Below are 13,798 nucleotides of genomic sequence, written 5' to 3'. Positions count from 1 at the left end.
TCTTCTCTTGGTGGACAAGTGGCTGGAAGACTAGAGGAACTTCACATTTATCACAACATGCTATTCAGGGATTGACAGGAGAGAGCAAGGACCCTACAATTTTGCTATAAACTTCTTGTAATGAGTAGGGAGAGCTGACTTTTAGAGATGCACTGATATATTGGTCGCATATCAGATCAGCACCAGGAACAGGAAAATTAATATTAACAGCCATTGGCTTTTTTTGGCTGATAAGGTCACCAATAAATGCTGCATGCATGTGCACAGCCACAGCATGCATGTGGCTAGGAGTGCAGTCCAACAGCTTGGAGAGCAGCCTCTGGCTGGTATGTCTGTGGGAGGGGTTCGTGGTGGGAGGGAAGAGGCAGGGGGTGCAGATCAACGCCCTCACGGTGAGTGAAGTAGTAGGGGAGGGGCAGAGGTGGGTGCTGCTGAGCCTGGATGATAAATGCAACCCTGGGAGCGGGATAGACCTGTGGGTGGCTCATTCATGCACCCCCCAGGGGAGGTGTCAGGGATGTGTGCCCCCCAGTTTTGTGCACGAGGTGAGGATGGGTTGCCCATTGTGGGCTTGGGGTTAGGAGCTGCGCCGGCCTCTTCCTGGCGGGGGGGCTGGCCTGGGGCTGCACTTGGGGCAGGCAGGGGTGTGGCAGGAGGCATCAGTGCTGGGAGAGGGCTGCAGGGTGGGCTACAGTCACCCCAGAATTCCCTGTAGCCCCCCTCCTAGCACCGCTGCCTCAAGCACAACCCTGGCCCAGCCCCCCCCCCCACTGGGAAGAGGCCAGTGCAGCCCCTGGCCTCAAGGCTGCAGTGGGCAGCCCACCCTCACCCTGCACACAAATCTGGGGGGGACACATGCCCCTCCATAACTCCCCCAGGAGTGCGTGCAGCAGCAGGGAGCCACCCCCCGCATCCCCAGACGAGCTGCCAGTGGGGTCCATGCCACTCCCAGGTTCACATTCACTGCCCTGGCTGGGCAGCACCTGGCCCTGCTCCTGCTCCTCTCCCTCCTTCACTGTGGGGGCTTCGATCTGCATCCCCACCCTTCCCCCTTCCCCCCCACAGACTTACAGGCTGGATGCTGCTTTCCAAGCTGCTGAGCTACATTCTTGTAAATTGGCGGTTGGATCAGTATTGGCAGATACGGCTGGTTAATAATTGGCCATTGGTATTGGCCAAGAAAATCTACTGACTTCGTCACCATGGTATTTTTTCCTGTTTCTTATTCCTGGCAGGCTAATCAGGGAAGGGGGTTTACAGCCCTGGAAAGAGGGTCAGTACAATAGCAAGATGTTTGCCATCCTCTATTGGTTGCTAATATTAGTGCTGTTTCCTACCTCCTATGTTAGGCTCAAGGTATGGTAAGATTTTCAAGTCTAGTTACTAGTATGTTAATAAGCCAGGAAAAAGGTTGCTGTGGTGTCACCTTTGTATCCCTCTGCTGTAGTCATCATTTTGATGTCTTTAAAAGCAACGAATTGCAGAAAGCATATAGCATATGTATAGAGGTCACCGTTATGCCACTTGTAGGGAAGTTGATGGAGTTTCTCCTAAGTGTATGACATTTACTATCTATGCAAGCTGTAACTACACATGGGCTGGGTAATATACTATACTGCCAGTTCTTAATAGAGCAGCAACTCCCAACGCATAAATGAGCAGATAAGCCTTGGTCCACGTTTCCGTGCTTCTCCCCAAGATACTTGAATAAAATGATATCTAGGAATTCAGAAGCAAGGGAAGTATTTTTTTGCACTCATGCTGATCCGTAAGGCTGCTTGCAGATGTTAAAAAAACAAACAAAAACACGCTTTACAGGAAGCGGCCGCGTGCTACTTCAACCTGGCTCTGAAGCATCTGTACAGATTGGGCACTTCAGTAGGGCTTTTTGGTGCTTTTAGCTAAAGTTGATTCAATCAGCTATCAGATAAAAGTGCCCATAAGCCCCACTAAAGCACCTGATCTTTACAGGTATTGGGCAAGCTGGGTTCAACTAAGGCACTGCTGCTTCTGGGCATATATGGGGCTCGATGCAGGAACGCTCTGAGTTTAAAATGCTGGGTTTAAAATAACTCAGACTGCACGTAGAGGTTCCTAGAGCTGTTCTGGGTATCTTGGAAGCCCATCATTGTTTTAAATTTCAGACTATTGTTTCAGTTAGAATCTGCAGATTGCATTTTCACATACTAACATCCTGTTTGCTTTACTCATAGAAGTAGTCACACAGTTGGTCTTACTCATAGGAAGCAGTCACATTTATCTTCATTTGGCCTGTAGTAGGCAATCCCAAATAGACTGTAGAATAGTACTGTTAGGATCACTTATTAGGAGGTGTGCAAGATTCCAAAGTTGAATTTTATAACAACTTTAAGCAGGATTATTTTGAGTTATGTTTATCTATTTTGCAGACTACTATACATTATTTCTATTCATCAGATTTGTTGTCTGCTTTTTTAGCTATCAGTATGGTCCACCTCAGCTGTATATCCAGAAAGTTAGTGTCACAAGTGATGTACATTTATTGCTGTTATTTTATGATTAGCAACAGCTATTGTTGCAGCTATAATTATTTTATAAAATATTTGTTAAAAATGGCTATTCTTAGTGGATGCATGCAGAGATGAAGTACAGAATAAGAACTTTGTATCTCATTACTTTACCGTTTTTCTGGACACCAACAACCCTTCTGCCCCCTCAGCGTTTAACTGGTTGTAATGTGTTGCTTAATGTGAGGGACCTTACCTATACATGAAGTCCTACAAGTGTAATTATGTCAGTTAGTAACATGCTATCTATCTATCTATCTATCCATCCATCCATCCATCCGCACAAGCCGTAGAGTGGATATAATAGTAATGCTCATATGCACCCCTTTACCAGGGGTGTACTATTATGGTATTGCTGACTATAATGGTAAAGCAGCACACCTTTCCAGTTTAAATGAGAGCTTAATCCGTAGCTTGTCTCACATATTTTTGAGGGACCAGGAAGGGCTTAGAGCATGAAGTTCATTCAGTTCATTCTCAGCATACTGTCCTGAGCAGAGTCCCTAGTTTTGATCTGCTTTATGGTATTATGTTATGCTAGTGTCACAGGGGGGTCGGATAGTAGAGCTATTCCAGCTGGATAGTCACGTGATTGCTGATTTTCAGTTTCCTGTTACCCATGTGCTCTAAAGCTTACCTTCACCTGGGTAGATTGTGACATTTCTTCTTCTAGCCTCTCTCTCGCTTCCTGGCTATAGGCTGTTGGTAACACTTTTACAGTAAGGGGACCACTAGTCCTGCCTTCCACCCCAGACCACTGGAAACCTCAAGCTTACCAGGAGTTTAACTATCCTGTATATGGGCAGATCTAGAATTTGAAAAGGGGAGTGCAGAGGGTGAGATGCATCATCGCATATAAAACAACACATATTTTGCATCAGTTAAAAATAAGTTAGAAGCTTTACTAATGTGCAGGGGGCCTGGGGCTGTATTATTTATTTTAAGATTGAAGCAGAAACAAATATAACTTCATTGGAATGAGTTAAAAACAATGTTCAGGGCTGTGAAATAAGACCTTCGTTATCAGGAGCATCTAACAGACAGCAGAATTACAGAACCAAGGATAGCTTGATTGATGGAACATCGTGACCTGGAATGAAGAGTTTAGAAGGGATCAGGTAGATTATAGTGGGCCATGAAGTCAGTCGATTCCCTCAGAGCTACCTGACTAGAAATGCTGCTGCCACTGCCGGGCAGTTGGTGTTAAACTTTGAGGGGAGCAGGAATCAAAAGGTGGGGGGCACAGGTGCACCAGTGTACCCCCCCCCCCCTTGGATCCACCTCTGATCCTGCGTCCCAGAGCTCTAGCTTTGTGGGGAGTCTGGGGTTAAGTACTGACAGTCAAAAAAACCCAGACTGAATCGATTCAATCTTTGCAGGTTAGTCTAAGATGTGTAGATTGAACCAATAAGCAAGTGAACAGACATTCACTTTTGATTCCAGAAATGTAGCCACATGCCTGGATTGGCCCAGGCCAGAAGCTAGAGCATGCCTCCCTGCTCAATTGGAACAGACAGCTTGGGCCAAGGCTAGCCTGCCCACCCTGCCAGGAGGGATTTGCAGGGGAAGTGCAAAGCAAGCTGGGATAATGGGGGACTGGAGTTAACTTGAATCTGGAGGAAATCTGGGACAGAAGCTCAATGAACCCTTTTAACCTAAATCAGTTTAGTCTGATACTACATCCATCCAGGTTTATCTTAAACTGGTTTTGGCCACTTTGAAAGTGATTTATGAGCACTTCTGTTGCATTACAGATTTGACCTGGTTTCTGATCACTTATATTGGTTTATGTGTAAATTCTGTCCCTGGCCTGGATGTACATTAGCCATCCTCAGGGTCCTGCAGTAGTTAGCAAGACAGATACAGCAACTTTGCTTGGGTTCCAGAAACCAACTACTTTTTTATTTTATTCTGCAGAAGGAAGATAGGCTTATTCTAGACAAACTGATAGACTTCTACATGCATTTGCTTGTCTCAGTTTTCTGGACAGTAGTGTTCTTAGACCAGAATCACCTGAGTACATGGACATAAGCAATTTACTGCAGTATGGAAAATGATGGGGCTTTACCTTTTATCAGCTGATCTACTATAACCATCCATGGGCATGCTCTTACTTTCTGGTGTGTAAAAGCTAACTGTTAACCCATGGTAGCTTATCTTTGAGGACTAAGCAACCATACTTAATGAGGAACAGTGAACATGGTTGGGGGGCTGGGTGGAGCCCTCACATCTTTCATGCTGCAGTATATTTGTATCCTGAGAAATCCTTCCTGTACAGAGTTTGTCCTTCAAATCATGGAGTCGCTCTCCTTGTCACAGAGCTATTCTTTTTCAGCTATTCTCATGGTTAAAGTTCAATCATCTAATGGGCAGAACAGGGGAATAGGCTTCAGGTTTCATTTGTACCCCCTCCAACCACTCAGACCGTGGTTTGTAAGAGAAAAAATAAAAGACTTGATACTAATTGAAGATTTCTCTGCATCCCAAACCCCAGCTCTCTGCAGCTGGATCAGAGAAAGCTGTTTTCATTTGAGATGTAGACTTCCACTATCTCAAGGTAGACCCATTTCAATGGGAGCCATCACGTTTCAATGAACTTTGATCGTCTCTGGTTTGGAGACGCATCATGGAGCTTGGATAATAGGTAGCTGACTCCGAGGCATCCAGTACTACAACAGTTCTCTATCGACCAGAATTCTGAAATTGCACATAGGTAGATTCCACTTTTTTATGTCAAAAAGCTGCTTCCTACACCTGCTGCACTCCAGACCAGGACTTTGTTTGGACTATGGCCCTTTTACACTATATATGTATTATAAGGTCCCTTTACACTGCCAGAATTATTTGCAAGTGAGGCTCTGACTTTTCTGTTCTTAGTTTATGTGGGTGCAGTAGAGCTTGAGGATTTTTCTCATCCCAGTGACAGACAGACTGAGGTGATCTGATTTTGCGCCCATTCAAACAAATATCAAAGCTCTCATCAGCTTCCACAAACACCAAACTAGGCCCCAAATGTAGTTAATGCAGTCACTTATTCATCATGTTAGATACTTGTGTAGCTGTTATCAAAAATGCAAATCGAAGCTTCGGGGGTTTTTTTCTCCCTCTCTTTTTCTCTCTCTTTCTAGTACCTTAATAGAAAATTCAACTATTCCCCTTCTTTTACGAATTACAGTAAGTGTTATGACTTCCAAAAGCTAAACAGCTGGAAAATGGCTTTTTTTTTTAGTGTTGGAGCACCGCTTTAATAAGTTCAGAAAAATATCTGACTAGTCAACGGAATTAAGGCTAAAAAGAAAAAAGCAAAGTATAAAAGCAATGTAGAATTTTTACTGCTTTGTCCAGGATTTATTTATTTAACTTTAAAAAGAGTTGCTTCTTTTTTGCTGGAGGATCTTGCTAAGATCTTTATGGGACCTGTTACAAGACTGAATTTTGGAATCTGCATTTCTCTACTGCATCTTAGGAGTGCAGGATGAAACAGTGATTGACCTCAGTAGAAGTCTAGCTGTTGTGGTGCTGCTAATGACAGAACTAGATAGCTTATTTGGTAACATAGTCAAGATTACGTATAGACCCACACATGGATGCTTAGTTTTTCTTATACCTTAAATTTTAACACACTTTTATCCCAGAAGACTCTGGGATCTGTCTACACTGGAAAACAGTCCCCTGGATTCTTATCAGATTTCTAAAATCGGAGGAGGTTTTTCATCAGGTTCTAAATTATCTCCACTGCATGGACAAGCCCTGGAAGACTGATTCTTCCTTCAGGCTCAGAAATAAAGTGACATAGTTTTAAACCACGTGCACGCATAGAGTCACGTCACAAGATAGACCAGTCAGAAGTGGAGAGTACTCAAAGCCTTTATTTTTAAAAGACAAGTAATAGAATTCTGCCCTGTTTGAAGAGAAAAACAGCTGGTGAACGTGCAGAGACAAGGCTGTCTTTCTACACTGAAATACCAGAGACAGCCTTATCCAGTATAGGATCACCAATCATACTTAGGAGAGAGAAGTACAAAACCCATGGAAGGACTAACAGTTTTATCGTTAGTGTAATAGGGGAAAAAAAGTTGTTTTTTATTCTGTTCAAAATATGAAGAACTCTGGGGAAGACGGTTCATCATGTAATTTGAGGAAGTAAAGTGGCTTGCATTAAAATGAGTATGGAAAAACATGCGTAAGCTTTAAAGAGAAGTGAAAGATGGTAGATATAGCTTCCTAATAGTTAGTAGCCAGACTAGTTGAGAAGCTAGTTATTTGCATTTGTAGGTTTTTCAGTCATGTCTAAAAGCCATATCCTGGGCAAATGTTCAATTCTGCTTTAATTTTGCTAGTAAGTTTTTTGTTTTTTTGTTTTTGTTTTTTGTTTTGGTCCCTTATTGTGCTAGTAAGTGGTATTTGAGAGTCTAGGCAGCAAAATTTCATATTGCATCCCTACCTTTGCTGAATGTGAGGAAGGGGGATCAGCTGTGCAGTTTATAATCTTGAAGCTTGTAACTTGGCCATTACTTCCCAGGTTCCCAGCATTTGCTAAGGACCTCCCTTTAACTGAGGGAAGGAAAGCTGTGTAAAAAAACAAAACAAAACACTCTTCCCTTTCCCCTGCAACACCAAATATGCTGAGAGCTGCTTTTATCTTGTCCTCAGATTACCAAAGAAATTCTTTCTATAAAGAATCCCTTTGGGGATGCAGGGACAGGATAAAAGCAGCTATAGAAAGGATTGATTTTGGGGTGATAATGGAAATAGAGGTAAATATGGGTGATATAAATATTATATGAAATAAGTAAGAAAGCAGCAGCACTCTGCAAGCAAATCATTTTTTTCTCTGCTTTGAGAGGGTTTTTTTCTCTGCTTTGGTTCCTCGGGGATTTTTTTTTCCAGCTTCTTGGATACATTCTATATCTTTATGTATACACGTGCTACCACAGTAATTAGCCAGTGGCAAACAGGATCAAAAAATGTGACGGGGATGGAAAAAAAAGCATATTTTAAGCAGAGCCATCCATATGACCATATCAAAATGGAATATTTGTCTAAGAATTCCAGACCAACTCAGCGTGATGTCTGTATCAGATGCTTAGAGAGACAGTTTTTGATCTATCATTCTAATTATTGGGAATGTAATAGTTTTTCACTTTAGGCATTTATAGATATGCTCGGGGGGGAGGGCTTTAATTAGTGCAGTTCTGAAAGCCTCACTAATTTAAAGTGCCTGGAGTGTCACATGTATCAGTGTCCCCGCACTGAAAAATAGTGGTGGGACACTTTGAACTGAAACCCATTAGATGATCTTTAGTTCAAAACGTCCCACCGCCATTTTTCAATGCGGGGATGCTGATACACATGACAGGAGTCTGCCCTAAATCACTGTAATTAATAGTGTCTGCTCCAATGCGCTGTAATCTTTTTTTTAATTAATATATTTTGTGTTCTAGGTCAAATCATCCAAATCAGTTTCAGATCATATTGATTGAGCAGGGAGAACTCAATCACTCTAAACACCGTGTGTGGTGCTACAGCCGGAGAGCATTCTCCATCCCAGGCTCTCACCCTGAGGCTTCAGATACTCCCAGATCCATTGGCAGGCATCCTACGTGCAGTCGGAGCAGCCTCGCTGCACGAGTTTAGGAGCCCTTTGTTTTACAATGCCATATGAGGCTTTTGCCAGGCAGTTTTCTTCTGATTTCCAGTTGGTTTTGGAGCATTGCAGACTCTCTTCACCTGACTGATGCCACATTCCTTTACAGTTGTTCTTCTAACCAGGGGCTCAGATATCAGGGCTGCTTTGACTCTGATACCCCTGAACACTTCAGTTTGTGACAGTCAGACCTTTTTAGGACTCTTGTCACTTTTCTGTGGTGGGAGAAGCATTCTTGTTTGGGAAGAGAGTCTTCCAAGAAGCTCATGCAGTGCCTTATAGCAGGTCTTTTTCAGGATACCTTCAGAGCTCTCAGATTACTTTTAAAAGTAATAAACTTTGGGGGAGAAAAAAAGAGTGGTCCTGGAAGTAGGTAGAGGGAAGTGTTGCTGTTGTTGTGTAAGGCATTGGTGAAACTCCATCGAAATAACAGGGAGATGGTTACCAAGAGCAAAACAGCTTGGCTTATGTAGCTTAGTAAAATGAAAGCTGAGGGAGGCAGTGCAGGGATAATACGGCTCCTGATACATAGCGAGCAAACCACGGGGTAGGGGCTAGGGAAAAGAGAGAGATTTAAGGTAAATGACATCAAATGAGTAGGAACTGGCCATAAATAAGATTTTAGGCTGGAAATTGGGTGGTGGGAGGATTTGAAACAGCCTTTCAATCAGGGTTATGAAATTTAACTGAATCCTTGATGAGATTAGGAACGCAGTTGTGGAGTATAGTTGCCTGCAGCAGAGCCTAGTCCACTGCTCTGGATCCAGGAGGTCTCTTCCTGTCCTACATATGGCATGTTTCAGTCCCTTTCCCCCATTCCCTCTTACTCAATGTGTATTTTTCAGTAAGGTATGGGGCACTTGCAGAATCCCTAAAGGAGTTACCAATTACAGACTTACAGCGCTTATTACTACCCTAGTCAAAGTGGTCATAGCTGCTGCTTGTGTCCAAGTTTCTTCAACATTCTTCTAGAGGCCTATGTCACATGACCATTAGGTTCATTGTGGTGGTAGCAGAAGGGAATAGCTATAGTCTGAAACAAATACAAAGAAACCACTGTGATCCTAGAGGGGGTTGTTGCAGATGACCAGTCCCACCTGCATTAAAGCCATTTGTTTAGAAGAAAAGTTAAACTTGAGTGAAATAAATAGAAATTATTTCATAAAAATGCTTCCTACTTCTCCAGCTCAGGCTTATACTGTGCTAAATTACTTCGCTATGGCCAGGTCCACATTGATAGTTACAGGCAGCAGAGATGCAAGTCTTTAGTGTGGGTAGCCAACACCACAGTTGAAGCATAGCTTGTCTCTGCTTGAATTAAGAGCATGTCACCATTTATCCAGAGCTCAGGTATTTATCAAGTGCGCTCTTTCTGCACTTTTACCGTTGCAAAAATTCTTGTCCACCCCATTGACTCTTGGATAATGTCAACCCTCTGAGACAGAAAGAAAACCAAGACCTGCTTCAAAATATAGTGTCTAGAATGGGATGCTTGTCAACATGTCATGTTTTAAGAAACTATCATGCAGCTACAGAGGTAGCATTTAGTAACATGGCTAGACATCAACTGTGGTTTCACAGTGGAGAACAGATTTTCTCCCTTAGCTAAATATTCCATCTGGAAACAATATTAAGAGCTCTAAGACTGAGGAAAATGTTACCCTTCCCAGTCCCCCACCCTGGGTTGCATTCCACATCCTAAGATAACTGCAGTCTCAATCTTTTATATTAGTCATGTAATGAAGGGTTCTCTTCTATGTACACGGATTATATAACATGCACCAAGTAAGGGATCAGGGTAAAGCCAGGATCATCTGCAACCTAAGGCAAGTTTTATATCTCTCATCAGGCACAGATGCACAGTGTTTTCCATGCCTGAGACCCTTTAAAATACATTCCATGCTTTTCTGTTAATACTAACAGCCTAGTAGATTGGGGGAGGGCAGGATTTAGAAGAGGAAAAGAGGAGTTCTTAAGAATAAGACTAAGCTGCCTGTGTATCCCCGAAATAAATTGGGCAGTTTTGTTTTCAGCAGCTCCCCTCTGGAACTGAAAGCCTCCTTCCTGGAGGTAAAGTCTAATGAAATCAAATGATATTTGTAGCCACAGTGCATATAAATTAAGTCCTTTACAGTTCAGTTCTTTTATAGACAAAATAGTGCTTCCTCTAGCTAATCTTACCCCTGCGCAGTGGACTAAGGAAACATCTGCTCTCCACAATGGGCCTGGGTGTTCTGGCTAGTTCCTTTTTATAGTTTATTTCTCTCTCCTTGACATCAGTTGCTTCCACCTGTTGTCAGTCCTGCTCCCATCCACCACTGTTGGCTTCCTTGGCAATCCCTACAGTAGGAGTAGATTTTGTTTTCAAGTTCTTGCTCAGAATAGTTTTAATCTTCTCTCTACCAGAGTCCCATCACTCCATGTTAATGTTCATGCTACCTACAAGTTAAGTGAGTTATTTCAATTAGCCATGACCACATCAGTTTATTTCACAGCAAATTACTCTGTTGAAAATGTTGGAAAGTACTGGGGATACCTGGCAAGACTGAGTCTGCTGATGTTCTAAGTCTGCTGCCTCTTGCATGGACCCACGTTGTCTCTTTGTTTCCCTCAGTTGCTTCTTACAATCTGTAACCTCTTTAAGGGGACTGTCGTTTTGCCCTGTGTTTGTATGGTGTCTGGTCATTACTAGATTGAGATTCGCTTGAATGAGATCTGCAGTTGTTAGGGGCAAGTAGTGTTGGACCCCATGTCGGGACAGAATTCACTCTTGTAGGAAGAATGAGATTGATGACTTAAATCATTATTTGTGGTCTTGTTTGTTCTTTGAAGAAATAAAAGAAAATGAATATATCCATTAATATTAAACACAGGGCTAAGGAATAAAAACTAATCTGGCTTCTTTCTAATACTTTAGAGCCTGTTTTATATTCTTTGGGCACGTCCCCATGAGCGGAAGCGTGCGTTTGCTTTGTGTTGCTGCTGCTTGTCCCTAGGGAATGCCTATGCCACGCGCACTCTGGTGCATGGCACTTTTCCCCAGGTGCAGTAGGGGAGGCTGGGGCCAGCAACACATGGGATCCTGGGGGCCTCCAGGAGCATGGCTGGCAGCCAGAGCATGGTTCTGGCTGTCCAGGCTCCGGTTTTGGGCAGCACATGCTTCAGCCACATGTGCCGCCCCGCTTCTCTTAGCTGTGGGATTTTTTGACCCCAGGATCTCCCGGATCTCCCGGGCTCAGCACTTCAAGGTAGCAGTGCAGGGAATCACCTGTATGTGCAGCACACGTAGCTTGTGGTGCCTCAGACAGGTCTGAGCTTGTCTGGACGGTGTCCCTTAGGTGTATTTGCACTGCTTGCATGAAGAATAAGGGCCAAAATCAAATAGAATTCTCCTGTTTTTTTATATTGTCTGCTGCTTCATTTTATCTTTTCTTTTATATCATCATACACTATGTTCTATTTTAATTTTGTGTAAATTAGTAGAATGGATAATCTTACTGCATGCTTTTAGTGAAAATTATAATTTATACAAATTGTATTATTTTATTATATACTAATTTTATTGCTCATTTTATTTTACTGTTTTGGCAAAAGCCATAAATAAACTACTACTGCTATTACATTCCAATTCCAGTAATACTTTTATGCAATGACAGAATAATTGTGCCTGACATTTAGTCATGGATGTGTTTCTTTTACAAAAGTAAAATGATCCCTGTCATTTCAGAACTGTGGCAGCTGAAGTCAGGAAGCAGATCTCGGGGCAGTATGGCGGGTCTCCCCAGCTTCTCAAAAATCTTAACATTGGTGGCAGCGTTTCTCACCATACAACTGTAAGTCATTTTTTCCTTCTGCAGTGAAGAACAAAAAGATGTGTGTTATTAATTGCATGTCAGAAATCACACACTGTTACTATTTAAGTAATAAAAGCCTCTCCAATGAATTGGTATTGCAAACAGGGGTTAAAGGCTAATTTTTGATCAATGGTTTGAATCCTCCATGTGGGTCTGCATGACTGAACTCTCCAGAGATATGTTCATGTGGATCCCTTGACGGGAGCATGCCTGTGGTTGGTCCCATGAAGGCCTCAGTGCCACATTGAGCTCCACGTGTAGATGTGGTTCTGCCTACACAGCTCAAAGTCTTCAGACATTTGGGATCTTCCTTTGGTCCTTGAGTATAGAATTGTAGCAAAGGTGACAAAGCTTTGTTTTTGTTAAAGATGTTCTAAATGTAAGAGTGCAAGAGGCTATTGGAGATGGCTATTACTAAGACATTTCCCTTTACTTGCATTGTTTTTAAACTCTGCTCCTGTGGAATCATTTAAGTGGCTGAACTTGAGAAGAAAATTGTCAAAATTGCCCACACTGAGTGAGATCATATGCAGTCTCCCCTAATATCCTTCCAACATTTCACTAGTTCTTAACTGACTCTCTGGATGTAAATCCAGTTCACTATATAGAGAGAAAAGATCCAGCAAATGCCCTCAATGGAATTGCATTCTTAGAAACCTTCATGACACTTGCATTATTGATCTGTATTACAACAATTAGTTTAAAATTAATTCATTACTTTATCCTGTCTTTTTCAATTCTGTCTGCTCGCTTCAGGCAGTTGTTAGAAGTGTGTCTTTGATGCATGGAGCCATACACTCCTATTCTATGAATACTAAATAAAAAACTGTTATTTTTGGTTTGGAAAAAGGACCAGCAGTGGATCAGTTTTGACTGGACTGTGATTTAGCATTTCTTAGTATGTAAGGCATTTAACCCTTCCTAGCTTTCTTACCCTGAACCTAATTTGACCTCATGATTTATGCTTGCATCATGGAAGGCACATATGACTCCTAGCTTGGATCAGTGACTTGGCTGCATGCTGGAAATTCTTTTTAAAGCAGATCCTATTATACAGTGTTGTTCAAAACTCATCATTTGGTCTTGGTGTCTGCAGTCATTACCATAGCTTCATATGCATGGGAGATGCTATAGCACCCAAATCACTGGCAGATGTTCAGAGCTAAAATCAGATTTGCCTTATGACTTGTACACATCATCTAAGTCAGCAAATACAGAAAGACCAGAGGGCTGACTTTACCAGCTCTGCACTAATCCTAAAGAACTGCTCAATTTCCTGAGTCAAGTTCCTGCCTCTGATTTTGCAGACAGCTACATCCTATAAAGTCCTTTCACGAACTTACCTTGCTTTATCTCCAAACCAATTCTGTTTCTTGCTTCTTCTGAAAGACAGTTCAAGAGTAAGATGTCTTCCATGTTCATGACTCAGTTGCCACTCAGCTGTCCGGACTTTGCTAGCATCACGTTCTTGTTGTCATCCTTCCTATGTTTGCATGCCATCTGATTTTATTTAAGACTTTTTCATCATGGCAGCAGCAAAAACACTCAGGGCTCTGAAATGATGCTGAGAACCGTGTGAATGGACATCAGGGCTCTGTAACAACAATGGAGTTTAGTTCTCAATGCAGAAGCAGGGCCAATTTTTTGATGTAGGGCACCTTTTCTCCTCATCTTGCCAATAGTAAGGAATTACAGTGTACTTTTATTTCTGTACCATCCTAAGCCAATGTGGCAGCGGATACTGAGTTACT

General features: G+C 42.4%; 1 protein-coding gene across 13 annotated transcripts in view; it reads left to right on the top strand.

The window, feature by feature from the left end:
* Positions 1-13,798, top strand: part of DOCK7 (dedicator of cytokinesis 7) — a 158,611-nt gene that overhangs the window by 2,084 nt on the left and 142,729 nt on the right. For all 13 annotated transcript variants that reach the window (XM_025208687.1, XM_025208686.1, XM_025208684.1 and 10 more), the window contains exon 2: positions 11,921-12,026. In XM_025208687.1, the coding sequence (XP_025064472.1) occupies positions 11,921-12,026 (106 nt within the window). The remainder of the gene's footprint in view (positions 1-11,920; positions 12,027-13,798) is intronic.

This window comes from Alligator sinensis, unplaced genomic scaffold, assembly GCF_000455745.1.
Source record: "Alligator sinensis unplaced genomic scaffold, ASM45574v1 scaffold588_1, whole genome shotgun sequence".
In the NCBI taxonomy this organism is placed as follows: Eukaryota; Metazoa; Chordata; order Crocodylia; family Alligatoridae; genus Alligator; species Alligator sinensis.
The sequence above is the reverse complement of the archived record's forward strand: the minus strand, read 5'-3'. Positions and strand labels throughout refer to the sequence as shown.